The sequence below is a fragment of the Anabrus simplex genome, chromosome 12, assembly GCF_040414725.1.
Source record: "Anabrus simplex isolate iqAnaSimp1 chromosome 12, ASM4041472v1, whole genome shotgun sequence".
Lineage (NCBI taxonomy): Eukaryota > Metazoa > Arthropoda > Insecta > Orthoptera > Tettigoniidae > Anabrus > Anabrus simplex.
The window spans coordinates 50,941,691-50,960,274 of NC_090276.1; the positions used below are offsets into that span (position 1 = coordinate 50,941,691).

Sequence of the window (18,584 nt, forward strand, 5' to 3'; positions counted from 1 at the left end):
ATGAAATTTGCAATCCAACTTTTCTTGCTATGTTATCAAGTTCTTCTATTTGCAATTTAGCTTCTTCCATATCATTAGCAAGTAGTGCAAGATCATCAGCGAATGCTAAACAATTGAGTCTTATTTTTCTGCCAATCTTGATGTTGGGTTGACACATCTTATTCCATTCCCGCATGATTTTTTTCCAACACACAATTAAACAATAATGGTGAGAGTCCATCTCCCTGCCGAAGCCCAGTATTAATGTCAAATGGCTTTGAGAGTTCATTTCTAAATCTAACTTTAGATTTAGTGTTCTTAAGGGTAATTCCAATAAGGCGAATAAGTTTTGGATATAAACTAAATTCTTTTAGGATATTCAATAATGGCTCACGATGGATTCTATCATACGCCTTTTTAAAATCAACAAAAGTGATAACTAACTTTTTGTTTCTAACCCTATGATGCTTCATAATCCACTTTAAACTGATAATTTGATCTGGACAACTTCTCTCTGGACGAAAGCCTCCTTGGTATTCTCCAAGTTCACAGTCAAGTTGTTCTTGAATTCTCATGTATAATAACTTTGAAAAATTTTTGTAAGTGATATCCAGCAATGATAACCCCCGATAATTGTTGGGATCTGATCTATCACCTTCTTTTATGTAAAGGGTGTATTATCGCCATATTCCACTCTTCGGGCAATTTTTTCATTATTCCAAATGTCTATGAGGTATTTATGTAAATTCTGAATGGTTTGTGTATTAGCATTCTTCCATATTTCTGCAGTTAGTTGATTCTCCCCTGAAGCTTTGTAATTTTTAAGTGAATCGATGGCTTTCAACACTTCATTGTAATCTGGTGGTATAACCTTTTCTAATGGTGTTTTATTTTTTGAATGAAGGTCATACTCTAGGTATTGTATTGTTCTTCGCTATTAAGTAATTCTTGAAAGTATTGAGCTAAAATTTCTGCATTCTCTTGGTTACTATACGCCAGTTTCCCATTTGTATCTCTCATAAGTGTTGGTGTATAGTTTGATTGGTAGGTATTGTCGAAACGTTTTATAAAAATCCCTCGTCTTATTTTGTACTATCTGATGTACCCGTGCTTCGCTACGGGATTCTCAGAAAGACTGCCTTTGTGGTTTTCCTAACTGAAATCAACATAGGTCATTACAAAAACGTAAGTAGGAATGTAGCGATTAAAAGCAATGCTATCATATAAAATACTCGATCAAATGGAAAGCCGCACGTTTTATCACGTTTAACGAACAGTGTTGCGGTTAGATTGCGGTGCCAATCTAATAGTCCAAAAGTTCCAGAGCTGGGATGACCAGGCCGCAGATTGCCATGAACACTCATCTGCCATCATTCCACTAATTATGCACACTGTTCATTCCAATCAGTGCCTCAGAATAGGGATTGAATAGCCCGAATGCTATGATGATCCATTGTGTTACGTACCAGTAGTATCAGCAAATGTATAAACCAGGGGAATGGCATGCTAAAGAAGAAAGTTATCTAACTCCCCAGCTACTTCCCATCAATATTCAGACAGGCTGTTACACTCTGTACGACTGGGCGAGTTGACCGTGTGGTTAGCGGTGCGCAGCTGTGAGCTTGCATCCGAGAGATAGTGGATTCGAACCCCACTGTCGGCAGCGCTGAAGATGGTATTCCGTGGTTTCCTACTTTCACACCAGTCAAATGCTGGGCCTGTACCTTAATTAAGGCCTAAGGCACTCCTAGCCCTTTCCTACCCCATCGTCGCCATAAAACCTGTCTATGTCGGTGCGACGTAAATCAAATAAAAAATACTTTGTACGCAGCAGTAATCCTATCTACCGGAGATGAGGGGCAACAGAAGACAAAGCACATCACGACAAACAATGGTCAATGTAACGTTATTGTTGATCAATGTTATGAGCTTTCTATATTGTAGGCCTACACATTTAGTTTTCTTTCGACTCTGTGATTTGTAAAATGTTTTATGCCGTAAACTGTAGTTTCTTATTCTCCGACTATACCTACTGGTTTTCATTAAATACTGTTTACCCATTTTCTCGTTACTCGGCGCTGATATGGACTTAGTAACAAAAATCCAAATTCGTGAATATCTTTGTGATCATAGCCAGTACGGTAACAATGTATAAGACATGAATAATAGGAAATTTAATACTATATAACCTTAGTTATGTAGCATTCATCGATTACACCTCTAATAAGAAATATTTGAGAATTACATTTTAGGCCTTCCCCTAAATTACCATATCACTCAGCGTGAATAAAATAATTTACAGCCTAGACTATAGCGACTTATTTCCTGACTTTGCATACCGATTTTCATCAAGATAGGACTACTAATGACAACAATATTTGAGAATTAATTTTTAGGCCTTCCCCTAAACTACCATTTTTCTCAGCGTGAATACAATTATTGACAGCCTAGATTGTAGCAATTTATTCCCCAACTTTGCATACCCATTTTCTTTAAAATAGACCACTAATAACATAAATAGTTGAGAATTCAATTTTAGGCCTTCCTCTAAACTACCATTTCACTCAGCGTGAGTAAAGTGATTTATAGCCTAGATTGTAGAGGCTCATCCCCCGACTTCACATAACGATTTTCATTAAATTCTCTTCAACCGATTTCTCGTGATGCGTGTACATACATAGGCCTACATACAGACAGACAGACAGAAATTACGGAAAAGTAAAAAGTGCATTTTCTTGTTACTGTGGACATGACCGATACAGAAATACCATTATTTTCAAATTCTGAGCAATGTACAGACAAAACTCTTATTTTATATATATAGATGAATGCTTCATCTATGGCGTTTAATGATTCTTTGTCATAATTTCTCTTAATCCTTCTGATTTCTTTGGCTGTTTGTTTTCTAGCATTATTTAGTTCTTCACGGGACTTTTCTGTTCTCTTTTGCTGATCATTCAACCATGCTTTGCGCTGTGTCACGCTCCACATTCCACCAAGCATGTTTCTTTCGTTTTTTAACAGGAGCAATTTCTTCAGCTATGGTTTTTAATTTTGCAATTACCGTCCCCAAATTGTCGCTTAGAGGAGTTTTAGACCTTTCAAAATACAGTTTATTATTAATTAAATAACTAGGGTCTTACTTCTTCCTCCTATTGGATTTAGATATTTTGTTCTTCTTTTTTGGCGTTAATTTTATTTTAATCTTGGAAATATAGTGATCTAAATCTATGTCTAACCCACGGAGTACTTTCACATTATAAATTTCTTTGTGATAATTCTTGTCCATCGCCACATGGTCAATCTGGAACTCCCCCAATTTAATATTAGGGCATTTCCAAGTCATTAGTTTGTGTGGTCTTCTTTTAAACCTTGTAGATTCCAAAATTAATCCATGATCTATACAAAGATCAATTAATCTTTGACCATTTTTATTTGTAAATTTATGCGCTGGCCATTTACCCACTACTGTACGAAATCGTTTTTCTTTTCCTATTTTAGCATTAAAGTCACCAAGTAAAATTTTAATATGTGTGTCAGAGATACCTGATATCAACTGGTCCAATTCTTCCCCAAATTTTTCTGTTCCTTCCTTTTCTTTGTTATTTTTGTCATTCGTATAGGCCACTAATGGACCATGTAAAGAGTCTACTTGATGTGAGATTTTCTGAGGAGCCACACTTCTTTCATCTTCTCACTGTGTGATTTCTTCCTTTCTTCAGACCAAGTTGTTCCAGTCTTCAATTTCTTGACCTCCCGGCCCACTTTCCACTTACCGGTACGTACTCGTACTTTTGGTCTGAATATCTGTCTGTCGTGTATGTCCGAATCTGTGATTCTTTAAGTCTTCTCTAACTTCGGCGATCCACTTCATTTTCTTTATGCTTTCGGTGCATTCCAAGATCTGTTTAGTCAGTCGGCTGTCCAACATTCTCTTGATGTGACCATAGAATTTCAGTCGACGTTTCATCATGTCGTGTACTATGTTGGATATCTGTTCAGTCCCCCTCTTTACTTCGCAACCGGTACCGTATCCTTCTCGTATCTTTTTGGGTCCTAGAATTTTTCTGACAATTCTTCTCTCTAGTTTCTTAATGTTTTCCTGTTCACCTTTTCTATTCAAGACCAGTGTTTCATGTGCGTACAGGGTTTCAGGTTTGATGACCGTGTTATAATGTTTCACTTTGGTGATAGACATGATTTATTGTAGATGTTCCCAGTCGTCCAGAATGCTCTGGTCATCTTTTGTCTTCTCTGCTCGTAAGCTGATTTCTCCATCCCATTCGCCTGTATCATCTCTCCGAGGTACTTGAATGTGTGAACTATTTTCATATTCCCGTATTTTGTTCTAATTTCCTCCGGTGCGTCTTTCATGTTCGGCAAACATTGTGTTTTCTCGAAGGAAATCTCTAGTCCCACTTTCCCAGCCATCTCTTTCAGAATTTCGATTAGTTTTGTTGCTGTTCCTATGGTATCTGCTAGTATTGCTAAATCATCGGCAAATACTAGACAACTGATATCTAATACGTTGTTCTTTCTTCCTAACCTGATGGGTTTGTGAAGTCCCTGTGCCTTCAGTTCATTTTTTTGCATTCGCTGATCACATTGTCCAGTATTATGTTGAAAATAATAGGTGATAGTCCATCCCCTTGTCTTACTCCAGTTCTAATTCCAAATGAATGTGATGGTTCTCCCATAAATTTGATTTTGAATTTAGTGTCCGTTAGTGTCTGTTTGATGAGGTTTGTCGTCTTCTCGTCAAGGCATCTCTCCTCTAGTTCTTGTATTAGCGATTGTCTGTCTACAGAATCGTAAGCCTTCTTGAAGTCTACGAAAGTACAAACGATCTCTTTGCTTCTCATTGCATGATATCTCAGAATTGTTTTCAGATTGAGTATCTGACAGCACAAGATCTTCCAGGTCTGAAGCCTGCTTGGTATTCTCCTATCGTGTGTTCCAGTTGCGACAGTACTCTATCTAGCAGGCACTGTGATAGAATCTTGTATACAGATAATAATAGCGATACTCCTCTGAAGTTATCTGCATTCGTTCTATCTCCTTTCTTACGAAGAGGGTGTATGACTGCACTCTTCCAGTCTTCAGGCAGTGCATCATTTTCCCAAATATCTTGTATTATCTTCGTGATTTCACTGATTGTTTTCGGTCCGAATTCCTTTAGTAGTTCGGCTGCGATTCCATCTTCTCCTGCAGCTCTACCGTTCTTCATTTTCATGATGTGTGCCTTGATCTCTAATTTATCTAGTGCTTCTGTCTTCTCATTTCTGTTGATATATTGTATCCTTGGGAATCTCTCTGTGGGTTCGGGACAATTCAGGAGTTCTTCGAAATGTTTTGCTAGTGTTTCGCAGTTTGCTTTGTTGTTCAGTGCCATTTCTCCATTCTCTTTTCTGAAGTAAAGGTTTTTTGGTTGATATCCTGTGATTAATTAATTTAATTTCGTGTGGCTATTTCTAGCCGAGTGCAGCCCTTGTAAGGCAGACCCTCCGATGAGGGTGGGTGGCATCTGCCATGTGTAGGTAATTGCGTGTTATTGTGGTGGAGAATAGTGTTATGTGTGATGTGTGAGTTGCAGGGATGTTGGGCACAGCACAAACACCCAGCCCCCGGCCCATTGGAATTGAAAGTTAAAATCCCCGACCCGACCAGGAATCGAACCCGGGACCCTCTGAACCGAAGGCCAGTACGCTGACCATTCAGCCAACGAGTCGGACGATATCCTGTGATTATGCATTTGATTGTCTTCTAGAACTCTCTCCTGTATTGTGGTTACGGAAGTTTTCCTCTGTCCCTCTCAGGTGATCCTTTAGATATTCTCTTTTGACCTTTCTGATGACTCTTGTCGTTTGCTTCTTTGTCTCTAAGTATATCGATAATTTGGTTTCCGTTTTGTCGCTGTTCCAGTTGTTGTATGCTGTTTTTCTATTCTCAATTGCTTCTTCACATATGTCATTCCACTATGGGTGTCTCTTTGTTTTGGTTAGGGGAATTTTCTCTTTAGCTTTCTTAATTCTCTTTGAATTCTCCCCAGGTCGTTGCTGTCTCCTCTTCCCATTCCTCTTTCATTCCTGATGATTGTAGTTTTGTTATATCGAACTTTGGTATCCGTGGAGCCTTCTTTATTCTCTTTGGTGTCAGTTTGATTTTGATTCTCGTGAGGTAGTGATCGGAGTCGAAGTTTGCCCCCTTTCTCACTTGAACGTTCATAATTTCTCTGTGGTTTTTGTGTGTTATTGCTACATGATCAATCTGGCATTCTCCTAAGGACGTTACTGGGGAACGCCAGGTCTTAGTTTTCCTGATATCCTTCTTGAAGTGCGTCAACATTATCTTCATATTGTGTTGATAACACAACCCCACCAGTCTCTGACCATTCTTGTTAGTGAACTTATGTCCGGGGTAATGTCCTACTGTTCCTCTGAATCTTCTTTCTCTGCCTAATTGCGCATTGACGTCGCCCAGTAGAATTTTAACATCTCCTTTAGGGATTTTTCTCATTGTTTTCTCAAGTTGGTCCCAGTACCGTTCGACTCCTTCTTTGTCTCTCTTGTTATCTTCGTTTACTGGTGCGTGTATGTTGACTATTGTATAGTACTTGTTAGCAATTTGAGCCTCATCGTCATCAGTCTGTTGTTTATTGGTTTGACTTCCGTTACTGAGTAAAGTATGTTCTTGTTGACAGCGAAGGCCATTCCCAGGAGCGGTGTTCCTTTACCTACTTTCCTTTCTGTTTTGCTCTTGAATAACCTGTAGCTGCCGAAGGCATCTGCCATGCGCGTCTCTTGGATTCCTAGTATCTGAATCTTCTGTTCGACTAGCATCTTTTCCAACTCTAGTAATTTCCCTGCTAGTTGCTTTACGTCGCACCGACGCATATAGGTCTTATGGTGACGATGGGACGGGAAAGGGCTAGGAGTGGGAAGGAAGCGGTCGTGGCCTTAATTAAGGTACAGTTCCAACATTTGCCTGGTGTGGAAATGGGAAACCATAATTTTCCTGCTCTGATTAGTGTGTTGATATTCAATGTCCCTATGTACGTCTTTGTGGGAAGTTTGCCAGAGGTCTCCGACTCCCTCTGTCCCGCCAACCACGAGAACAGAACCTTGAGCACCGGTGGATTAGTTACCACCTGGGGTATCGAAGTTATTTCTCTCACGATCCATGTCTACGCTTGTTGACACTGGTGGGTCCAGCCAAGGCCGCACTAGATAGACGGCCTTGGTCCAGCTCTTGCTGGGTGGTTAGAACTGGAGTGGTTAGTTCCAGAGCTTTGTTTGCAGCCGCACTAACTACAGAACAGACGCTGACTCCCTGCCGCTCGCTCCGAGTACAGACGCAGAAAGATTTGCTTCATTCAGTTCTTCCATTCTCTCCCCCGTTGGGAAATGGAACTCCTCTTCCGCAGTGGCGGCTGATGCAGAAAATCAGTTGTGTGCTCTAACCCATCCTCCCGTCTTCTTCTTCTTCTTCTTCTTCTTCTTCTTCTTCTTCTTTATCTGCTTACCCTCCAGGGTCGGTTTTCCCCTCGGACTCAGCGAAGGATCACACCTCTACCGCCTCAAGGGCAGTGTCCTGGAGCTTCACACTCTGGATCGGGGGATACGTCTGGGGAGTATGACTAGTACCTCGCCCAGGCGGCCTCACCTGCTATGCTGAACAGGGGCCTTGCGGGGGGATCGGAAGGATCGGAAGATTGGAAGGGGTGGACAAGGAAAAACGAAGGAAGCAGCCGTGGCCTTAAGTTAGGTACCATCCTGGGCATTTACCTGGAGAAGAAGTGGGAAACTACGGAAAGCCACTTCCAGGATGTTTGAGATGGGAATCGAACCCACCTCTACTCATATGACCTCCCGAGGCTGAGTGGACCCCGTTCAAGCCCTCGTACCACTTTTCAAATTTCGTGGCAGGGCCGGAAATCGAACTCGGACCTCCGGGGGGGGGGGCAGCTAATCACACTAACCACTATACCACAGAGGTGGATTCCCCATCCCCCGTCCAAAAATAAAAATATTTAGAAACTTTTGCAGTTTTCAGGAGACTCTCCACTGAGTTTTCATACTGAACAAACACGCGAACAACCCCAACACATATACACATTCCTCATACAAAACCAATTAAACACACAATAACACCTTCCATCACAAAACATTCACGAACTCAGGAACACTTGGTGGGCGCGCGCAAAAAACAGAAGTTCGCAACGTTATAAAAATCATTGAAATAAAATCAGCAATGCCGTAATGCAAAATTACATGTTATGTTGTTATAGTGAAATTTATGTCCGCCTCCGTAGAGTAACGGTTAGTGTTATTAGTTGCCGTCCTCGGGGGGCCCGGATTCGATTCCCGGTACTACCAGAAATTTAAGAATGGCAGGAGGGCTGGTATGTGGTTAAAATGGTACATGGAGCTCACCTCCATTGGGGGTGTACCTGAACAGAGCTGCACCGCCTCGGGATGAGGACAGGAGTTTACTAAGTGAAATTTATAATGTAGACATTTTGTAATTATAGGACATCACAATATCATGTCCTTATTTTGACAACATAAAAAGTACATTTTTTTTTTTTTTTTTTTTTTTTTAGTTCATCGATTTACAAATGTGGCTATGGAATAAGCAAGTTGGGAGTATTATAAGACCTGCAGCTGATGGCTTTCTCTACAGTATTTTGTTTCCCGAATGCTTTGAGCGATTCACTCTTATATACTACCGCTGAGTCACCTGCCACGTTCTCATTTCCGTCGAAATGCTGGTGTGACCAGTGCTGCCTCTATGTGGTCGAACGAAGACTCGCTGTGAAGTGATGTGTTGGCTGTTCCTTTCACAGCCTGTCGAAGAAGTTAGGCACGCATGCGCAAAAGGCGGAGTTCCTGCTTTCTGGCAAAAGGCTTAGAAATTCTCGCCGAGCCACGCTGAGCTGTGATCTGCACAGCCAACACCCGGCGTGGGGCGCACCACTAGTTACGTGTTGCGAGCAAGGTCTGTCTAGGGAGGTCTGGTCACGTTACCACAATCCTTTGCGGTGGCGGCCATATTGGGTCTCAAATATCGTTGTTATGTGGGCGCGCACGATGTAATGATGTGAGTTATTACTTGTATTTTGAAAGAAAATGGGATACTGTGCCGCTCCAAATTGTCAAAATAAGACAACTGACGGAATTAGAGTGTTTCGCTTCCCGAAAGTTAAGCAAAGGGAGCTCAATGGGTACAAAACTGTAGGCATGACAAATGGTAATCTACAGGTAATTTCGTCTTGTGCGCGCTTTTGTGAACTTATGCACTCGTATTATTCCTGAATAATACAGTAATATGTTTGTATGAACGATGTTTTATATTTATAGGTCTTATTATGTATTTTCTTCTAGCATAATTTTGAAGAATCGCTATTTGAACTAAAGAGGGCAGATGGACGGAAACTACTCAAGTGGAATTCCATCCCAACAATTTTCAACGTCCCTAATCCACCCAAGTCTTTGACATATGATAGGAAACCTCCCAAAGAAAGGGAACTATCTTTCAAAACAAGCAAGAAAAGTAACAGGAAATGTGTAATAGTAGTATTGTTGTTTATGAAAATTTCCTTTTCATGCGTCCGGCTCCATGGCTAAATGATTAGCGTGCTTGCCTTTTGGTCATAGCGGTCCCGGGTTCGATTCCCGGCAAGATCAGGAATTTTAACCGTAATTGGTTAATTTCGTTGGCCTATCTCTTCAAACCAACAATTTGTGTCCAGCTTGTACTCATTACAACAATAATTGTTAATAAACGGGAAACTACCTCACTCATTTCCCTAGTACGCCTCTTCAGTGATGCCTAGGCCATCTATGACAGCTCATGGTGGAACTGTTGAGGATCCAACCAGCCTTCGGGCTGATGACTAAACATACATACAACAGTCTTTTACGGTACTGTAGTTATTTACAGCTATATTTCATTCACCTTAAATGCTCTATGGAGTACATTATCTGGCTGGACAAATACTTAAAGATCACAACACTCGCACTAACCAACGACTGTAATTTAACGTACCGTAGCCTAACATAGTATCCTAATGTAATCCCTAAAATAGCCTAACCTAGGTTAACTCAACTTAATAGTGACTGAATTTCTATTTCTTAAGGAATCGTGTCTAACAATGGCTGTAATTTTCTTAACCACTATTATTATTATTATTATTATTATTATTATTATTATTATTATTATTATTATTATGTTGCTGCCTGCTGTCATTTCTTGATGGATACAGTACTTTTGCATCCATCTCTTGGCACAGGCCAGAGTAAAGTGTAGCTTCCACCGAAGTCTCAGTCAAAATCCATGGCTATGACAATATGGAAGTTGCTGGGGTATGGGTAGTGCTGAGTAATGACATTCAGCACATGACTAGTGCATCTGAGTGTTATGAAAGGCGCTAGGGTCAGTCGTGCTGCAATAGTACTTTCTGACCCAGTGAGGAAAGCAATGGCAAACTACCTCACTCCTCATCTTGCCTAGTACGCCTCATTTTGGTGCTGCTTTGGTTTTTGGGGTTTCCTTATAACCGCACAACCTTTGGTGGTGCTATTTGAGGATCCAACCATCCTCTGGTCTGGTGACCTAACAGACAGATTATTATTATTATTATTATTATTATTATTATTATTATTATTATTATTATTATTATTATTATTATTATTATTATGCTATTTGCTTTACGTCGCACCGACACAGATAGGTCTTATGACGACAAATGGATAGAAAAGGCCTAGGAATGGGAAGAAAGCGGCCTTGGCCTTAATTAAGGTACAGCCCCAGCATTTTCCTGGTGTGAAAATGGGAAACCACGGAAAACCATCTTCAGGGCTGCCGACAGTGGGGTTCGAACCCACTAGCTCCCGAATACTGGATACTGGCCGCACTTAAGCGACTGCAGCTATCGAGCTCGGTATTATTATTATGATGATTATTATTGTACCGGGCGGTACATCTCCACGCCGCTAATTTAAAATGTGCGCCAGTTGAAACTCCTCTGCTAGAGGAAGTCTGAACTTTATCTACGCTATTAATTCTCTACCTTCTCAGAAGATGTCACCACGTGGAAAACTTTGAGTTTTTGAACTGTGTCATTTTTGATGTGTTTTTGTTTAGCTTGAAGTAAGAAGTGTGAACTTTCTCTTCTAGAGGACACTACTGAAGATCAACAATAGTGCACCCTAGTGCGGAGTCAAAGAACTATTTTGTTGGAGAAAATTTAATTTCAAGAGTTTGTTCTTTGTTAAATTTCTTTCTGTTATTGTTTAAGTTGGCTATATTTACCCCTTTCTTCCCCTTGTTTTGAATGTATCCAATCACAAATTTCTTCAATTAATTTCTGACCAATCTGGGGTATCTTCCCCCAACTTGAATCTGTTGCGGGGTCCTACCCAATAAAATCTTGGTGGGAGGGTGTTTTCTTTCCCCTAACGCCTAGAACTTTCTGCGAGAGTATTTAAACTGCTGATTTTAGGGTCTCTGGGCCATTTCTGTTCCATCTTTCAGTGTATTAAGTACATAGCAGGAGGCGGGAAGCGCCTCTTTCTTCGGCTGCGGTCAGCAATAAGGTAATGGCCGATTAATAAATTCTTTCCTTGCTAGCTCAGCAGTTTAACTTTCGGGGCGGGTTCTAAGCGTTCCACTATGTAACCTTTTCCTAAAATGTAACTACTCTTTTCATCTATTCTCTTGTGAAGCTACATACTGGGATAGAGAGTGCTAACCCTCTCGAGCTCCCACTCATATTGTTTTGAGGTGAACTTTTTTCTCAACCTATTCTTCGTTAATGTAAAACAAATCGTTCCCTTCTTAAGTCACCTCTTTAGTATGGGATTAGCCCTTGTATTAACGGCCTAGCGCCAAGTAGGTCTTAATCAAAGTGTATTAGGAGTGCAAGTTCGCCTCCTCTCAAATTGTTATTTTAGAGGTCATTTAATTAACATTCTTTTCGCTTAATAGACCTCAGTAGATTGGGTATTTTACCCCTGTGTTATGTCCGTTGAGGACAGCTTGAAGGTGGAGTTTAGTGTGGCCTGGGAGAGGCTTAAATTGGAGAGCGTGTGGCTCTTTTAAAATTTGTATGTTGTATGCCTCGAGGAGGCTTTTCAGTGTAATTTGGAGCAAGGGCTCCTAGGTATGAACGGGGTTTTCTGCCCCTCTGTTAAAATTGTGTTTGGGATAAAACTGAGCTGATTGCCCAAGCATTGTGAATTCGGGGCTCGAAGCCCAACTTCTGTAAATATTGTAACTACCTTATTTGACTTGCTACTCTGTAACTGCCATGCTTGTTACTTATTAATTTTGAAAAGAAAATATAACCTTGTTAAATTTTAAAATTAATTTCACTTTAGTAGCTTGAGACCTATTCACCACCCAGCACCTTCTTTCATGCATAACTACCACAAAAACACGGTAACAATTATTATTATATGTATGAACGTTAGGACTCAGTTGAGAGCCCCGTGGTCGCCAACCCACGCTCCCTAGTTAGGAGCTCCTGACGCCCCTTTCAGTCACCTCTTATGACGGGCAGGGGATACCGTGGGTGTTATTCTATTGCCCCCGCCCACAGGGGAAAATCAATTTGGGTTGTGACTACGAGGCCCTTAGCTGAGTCTTGACATTTCTTTCACTTGTGTTAGGCTCTCACCTATTCTATCCCATCCGACTTCCCCTGGTCAACACTTGTTCTTTTCCGACCGCGACGGCATTAGCGCATTCGAGGCCTAGGAAGTTTTTCATTTCCACGCACTTTGTGGCCTTCATCTTTCTTTTGCCGATACCTTAATTTTTCGAAGTGTTGGACCCCTTCCATTTGTTTTCTTCTGATTAGTGTTTATAGAGGATGGTTGCCCAGTTGTACTTCCTCTTAAAACAACAATCACCACCACCACTTGGTACTATATAAGCTGCATGGGTTATCAACAAACTAGTTACGAGTAGCTAAGAACATCACTCTTGTTGCACATGTGCAGAGTATTTTTGCCTTAGAACCAAAAGAAATACCACATGAATGGATAACAACAGTTACCATACATCATTTAATGCACTCAACTCAAGAGACTTTCAGTGTTTGTCAACACACTGGGATAACCCCTTAGAAACGCAGTATCGGTAATTACTTACTTAATAAAGAAAATGCTGAAGGTAATTTATTACAACTGTCTCTTAGTACTTTAAGTATAGTACTTCAAATTCAGTATTTCATGTAGCCTACCGTTAATCATAATATGACACAGGTACTGTACAGATTTCTATGTTTCTGTCAATAAGATGACGTATTTGACAGATGATATTAATAGGAAACACAGTAAGACCAAGTTGTAAGGAAGTAAAAGAGTAGGACATGAGCTTTCCTGTTGATTCTTGTTTCTAAAAAAAAATTTAAAAAATAAAATTCAGGCTCTGCTAATTATCTTCCTATTCAAATAGCTGTGAATGTATTAATATAATTTAAGTGTTATACAGTTATATATGCAAGAACAGTACATGCCCAATTAAATTCTTTACGAAAAATAGTTGATGTTCTGTTTTTATTTCAATGTACGGCACCGAAATCCTCTAAATTCGAATACACTTGCCTTTGGTTACGCTCGCTTACAGACTCAATATGGCGGCTCCATAAGAAGCATTCGTGACTTGACCTCCCTAGACAGACCTTGGTTGCGAGGAGAGTCGAATGATTTGTTATTCTTTGGCTGGCGTCTTTTTCAGTGCACTGTATTTGATTGTAGATAATATTATTCAAATAATTTATTTTTCAAATAGACAATGTGCTGCAGCACTTTAGCACATAAGGTACGGCCGCCCCTGCGTCTTCCGCCTTCCAGACCGTTAACTGCATTGCCCTACATTGTGCCATTATTATTATTATTATTATTATTATTATTATTATTATTATTATTATTATTATTATTATTATTATTATTATTATTATTATTATTATTATTATTATTCCGAGCGAGTTGGCTGTGCGGTTAGGGCCGCGGAGCTGTGAGCTTGCATTCGGGAGATAGTGGGTTCGAACCCAACTGTCGGCAGCCCTGAGGATGGTTTTTCGTGGTTTCCCATTTTCACACCAGGCAAATGCTGTGACTATACCTTGATTAAGGCCACAGCATCTTCCTTCCCCTCCTAGCCCTTTCCTATCCCATCGTCGCCGTAAGACTTACCTGTGTAGGTTCGACGTAAAGCAGCTTTATAATATATATAGTTACTATTATTGTTTTCAGTAATGAAGGGAAAGTTTTCTAATGTTTTTTTGTTTTTGTTTTGGGAATTTATTATTCGCCATCTCAAAAAATAAGTCATGGTTGTCTTATTTTATTCTATATAAATAAAATTGACTCTCACCAATACCAAGTCAAAAGTGAAGTTTAGGGGTGAAACATCAGAGACATTTGAAATTAAAACTGGACTACGGCAGGGAGATGGGCTCTCACCACTATTATTTAACTGTGCTCTAGAAATGGTAATGAGGGAATGGTTTAGAAAATGTCCCCCCAAAATAAAGATTGGCCGAAAAATCAAAACAAATTGCCTGGGTTTTGCTGACGATTTAGCATTACTAGCAGTGGACATAAAAGAAGCAAAAACCCAGATATCAGAACTTCAAAACATTGCAAATAAAATTGGCCTCAAAATATCATTTGAAAAAACAGAAATTATGCCCCAAAAACCAACACAGCTAAAAGAAGTCACCATAAATGGTAATAAAATCAAAATAGTAACTCAGTTTAAATATCTTGGAGAAGTAATAACACATAACTTAAATGAAAAAATCTCAATCCAAGTAAGAACAAATAGATTAGCTAAAGCACAAAAATTAACATGGGATATCTACAAAAAGAAATGTCTATCAATAAATTCAAAAATAAAACACTACAACACAGTTATAAAACCGGAAGCTACATATGCAGCAGAAACACTCTTTTACCTGAATAAACAATCAAAGACTGACAGACTTCAGAAAATTGAAAGGAGGATTGGAAGAACCTGTATCAACAAAAAATATCAGAAAGATGGACAGTGGCGGTTAATACCTAACAAAGTCGTGTACAAAGAGCTAGAACCCATTACAGATACTATGCGTAAGAGGAGACTGGGATTCTTTGGACATATCATGAGGATGCAGGACTCAAGACTTCTGAAACAACTAGTACAACACAATCTCGTCTCAAAAAATACCACAACAGGATGTAAATGGATCAGAGAAGTAAGAGAGGATCTGAAGGAAATAGGCCTTACAACAGAAGACACCAAAAATAAGATAAAATTGAATACAAAACTCAAGAATACAAACCTCCGCTTTACCCTTACACAAAACAAACCAACAACACGCACATTTTCAACTGAGGAAAGGGCACGAAGATCGGAGCGTCTGAAGAAGTACTGGGAGGACCGCAAAGCCCGAACAATCCCTTCAAAGAGACCTGAACGACGGACTGACTAAAGTGATCCTATGTGGTCATAAAAGAAGAAGAAGAAGAAGAAATAAAATCGTAACGACCGTGTGTCTGTACATTGACTATTTTGGCGAAATATCTCTACAGTTATCAGTTTCAGTTGTAATAATGGCCATCTGCATATTTTTTTAGCTTAGGTGTTTGTTTGTTTGTTTGTTTGTGTTTTTTGTCTGAGTTCTTATAACTTGAAAACTACTAGATGTATTCCTACCAAAGTTGATATTTAGAATCCACCTGTCCTTGGGTAGGTTTTAGGGCCAATATTATTTAGGGATACCTAAATTTACTGGGGGTTTATCATAAACCGAAACCATGATTTTTTTACTCCCATAAAATATGCACATCTAAACTTAATGGAAATCTACCGTCCTGATTTTTTTTCTCATTAACGGACGGTTTTTCAGTCTCAACGGACTTAACTTAAAAGCAGGTGCGTGTAAAGCGTTTTTCTTATGACTTGAAAACTGCTGAAGATATTTCAACCAAGCTTTAGCCTATATTTAGCATCCATCTGTCCAAAGGTGTGTTTTAAGGTCCATACTATTTCAAATTTCCGAAATTGACTGGGATTTTACAGAGAACCGAAACAGTGATTTTACTCTCCCACAATGTATACAAGACCGACCTGATTGGAAATCGACCAACCTCGATGGAAATCTATTTCTAAAACGTTTTCCTCGTGTGTATTTTTTCGACAGGAGGATTAATAAGGGAGATATGAACGGTCGGTTTTGCAGACTAAGTCCAGCGGACATAGCCCAAAAGGTGTTGTACGTGGAGCAGATTCCTTATCTATCTATCTATCTATCTATCTATCTATCTATCTATCTATCTATCTATCTATCTATCTATCTATCTATCTAAATAAATAAATAAAATCGTAACACCCGTGTGTCTGTAATAGGTGTCTGCTATTGTAATCAGTACTCCCTACATCGACTTTGAATGGCAGTAGGAATGGGGTCTTTCTCCAACTTCTGTGTAGGTGGCATCAGTAAGGAGGGCCTATCATTGCAATGAATAACTCCCTTTTTGATTTGACTTGCAGGAGGCAAGGGAGCATGCAATTTTGTTCAAAACTCCCTTACCTGATTGTGTTTGGCTGAAGGCAAGGGTGCCCGCCATTGTAAACAAATGTACCCATCTAAAATGTGACTGGCATTAGGCATAGTAACCTACTATTTTAATGGAAACTCACCAACTCGCTGTGACTGGCAGTAAGCTGGCGGGAAGTAGGAAAAGGGGCCTGTCATAATAACAGCACAACTCAGTTTTGACTGGCAGCAGGAAAGTTGCCTATCATTATAATAAAAGCTCCTCAACTGTAATCTGTCTGGAAGTAGAAAAGGGGATCCACCATTGTAACGAAAATTTCCCAAATCGATTGTGACCGCGCAGTAGGCAATGGGGCGTGCCATTATCATGTAAACTTCCCAACTTGATTGTGAAAGACAGTAGGCAAGTGAGCCTGCGTTATCATCACAACAACGTATGGGGACCTGCCCAAAGTTGTTTCTCGGATAACGCTAAGAGACATGCATTTTTTTTTAAACTTATTCACTGCATGTACAGTAATTTACTTCGATATCCGTATACAATGTAGAACACCGTAGCGAAGCACGAGTACATTTGCTAGTTATTCTTAAATTCTCTTCGTTTGAATCACGTTACCATTCATGTCATTTTCTGTGATAGGTTATATCCATGCTATCAAATAGGTCTAATGTCTTCCCCAACACCGCAACATCCGGAGAAGACCACGTGTGACTAAAGACATCGTTAAAGATTTTTATCTACTGGTTTCTAATTTCATAACAATTTTCAATATTTTGTTAATCTTTCCGCTTGCCAGTTACCTTTTGAAAAAGGAAATTGCACTGTCAAATTTAAGAAGCTACTGTTTCTTTTACCAGGTCTCCCTGAATAGAAACTATTTGCTGTACCTAAAGGTTGTTTTTTCCACATTTGTTGCAGGTGCTCCACAAGTTCCTGACGCCGCGTCCTCGAAACAACACGGCAGGTTCTGGCTCGACCAATGCCAGCACCGATTCAACGGGAGCGCTTCCCACTGCCAACATTTCCGAGATCCGCCGTAATATAGAGCGCTACAACGAACTGCAGACGGTCCTAAACGAGGATATCTTCGGTCCTGTACAGAACGACTCGCTACTCATCGTCGTACAGGTAATAACTTCACCACCACACGTCTACCTTAGCATGTTTGAGAAAATGAGCGAAATAAGGTCGTAAAGGTCTAATAATAATAATAATGATGCTATTTGCTTTACGTCCCACTAACTACTCTTTTACGGTTTTCGGAGACGCCGAGGTGCCGGAATTTAATCCCGCAGGAGATTTTTTACGTGCCAGTAAATCTACCGACACGAGGCTGGCGTATTTGAGCACCTTCAAATACAACCGTACTGAGCCAGGATCGAACCTGCCACGTTGGGGTCAGAAGGCCAGCGCCTCAACCGTCTGAGCCACTCAGCCCGGCAAAAGGTCTAACTTCAAACTTTTGCAGTCTTATTCCCGCAGATATTTCTGACTTGTCTCCGTGAAACTTTCAGTGACACTTCGTTTTACGGGGGTGAGGAGTAAGGAGGGAGCTACAGCGGTTCCGGTAATACGGCCAACTGAATGGAAATGAAATCTGAATTGAATCGAAAGTATGATCGATCGATATGAATTTTCTAAATCGTCGTTTTCGTGTAGAGTTCTCCGTTGTCCCTGTGATGTACTTTGATTTTCCTCACTCATGTTCAAGCTTAACCTACATTTTGACGTTGCTGTGTAAAGGTCCCCACACACACCAAGGCGAACGCGAACACGAACCCGAACACGAGAGCAAAGGCGAACATTTGGCGAACTCCCCAGCACACACCAAAATGATAGTCCGCGCGACCTGGCCATAGCGAACGTGTCTCCGCCAGTTCGAATGCTGAGTCTTGGCGAGATCATGCAAGTCTATCGGTTTGAAAAATAATGTCTTCTTATCGCAGTAGCTTTGGACGATGACGAGGAGGTAAAAAGGTAAATAAGACGAGATGAGATCCTATTCACGTAGTGCGTGGTGAAAACTTTAAAAAAATATTTTAGATAATTCTTAAT

The 18,584-nt window shown here is 40.2% G+C and overlaps 1 protein-coding gene across 2 annotated transcripts in view; it reads left to right on the forward strand.

Moving 5' to 3' along the window:
- Positions 1-18,584, forward strand: part of LOC136884258 (alpha-1,6-mannosyl-glycoprotein 2-beta-N-acetylglucosaminyltransferase) — a 115,347-nt gene that overhangs the window by 25,516 nt on the left and 71,247 nt on the right. For both annotated transcript variants that reach the window (XM_067156323.2, XM_067156324.2), the window contains exon 3: positions 17,448-17,657. In XM_067156323.2, the coding sequence (XP_067012424.1) occupies positions 17,448-17,657 (210 nt within the window). The remainder of the gene's footprint in view (positions 1-17,447; positions 17,658-18,584) is intronic.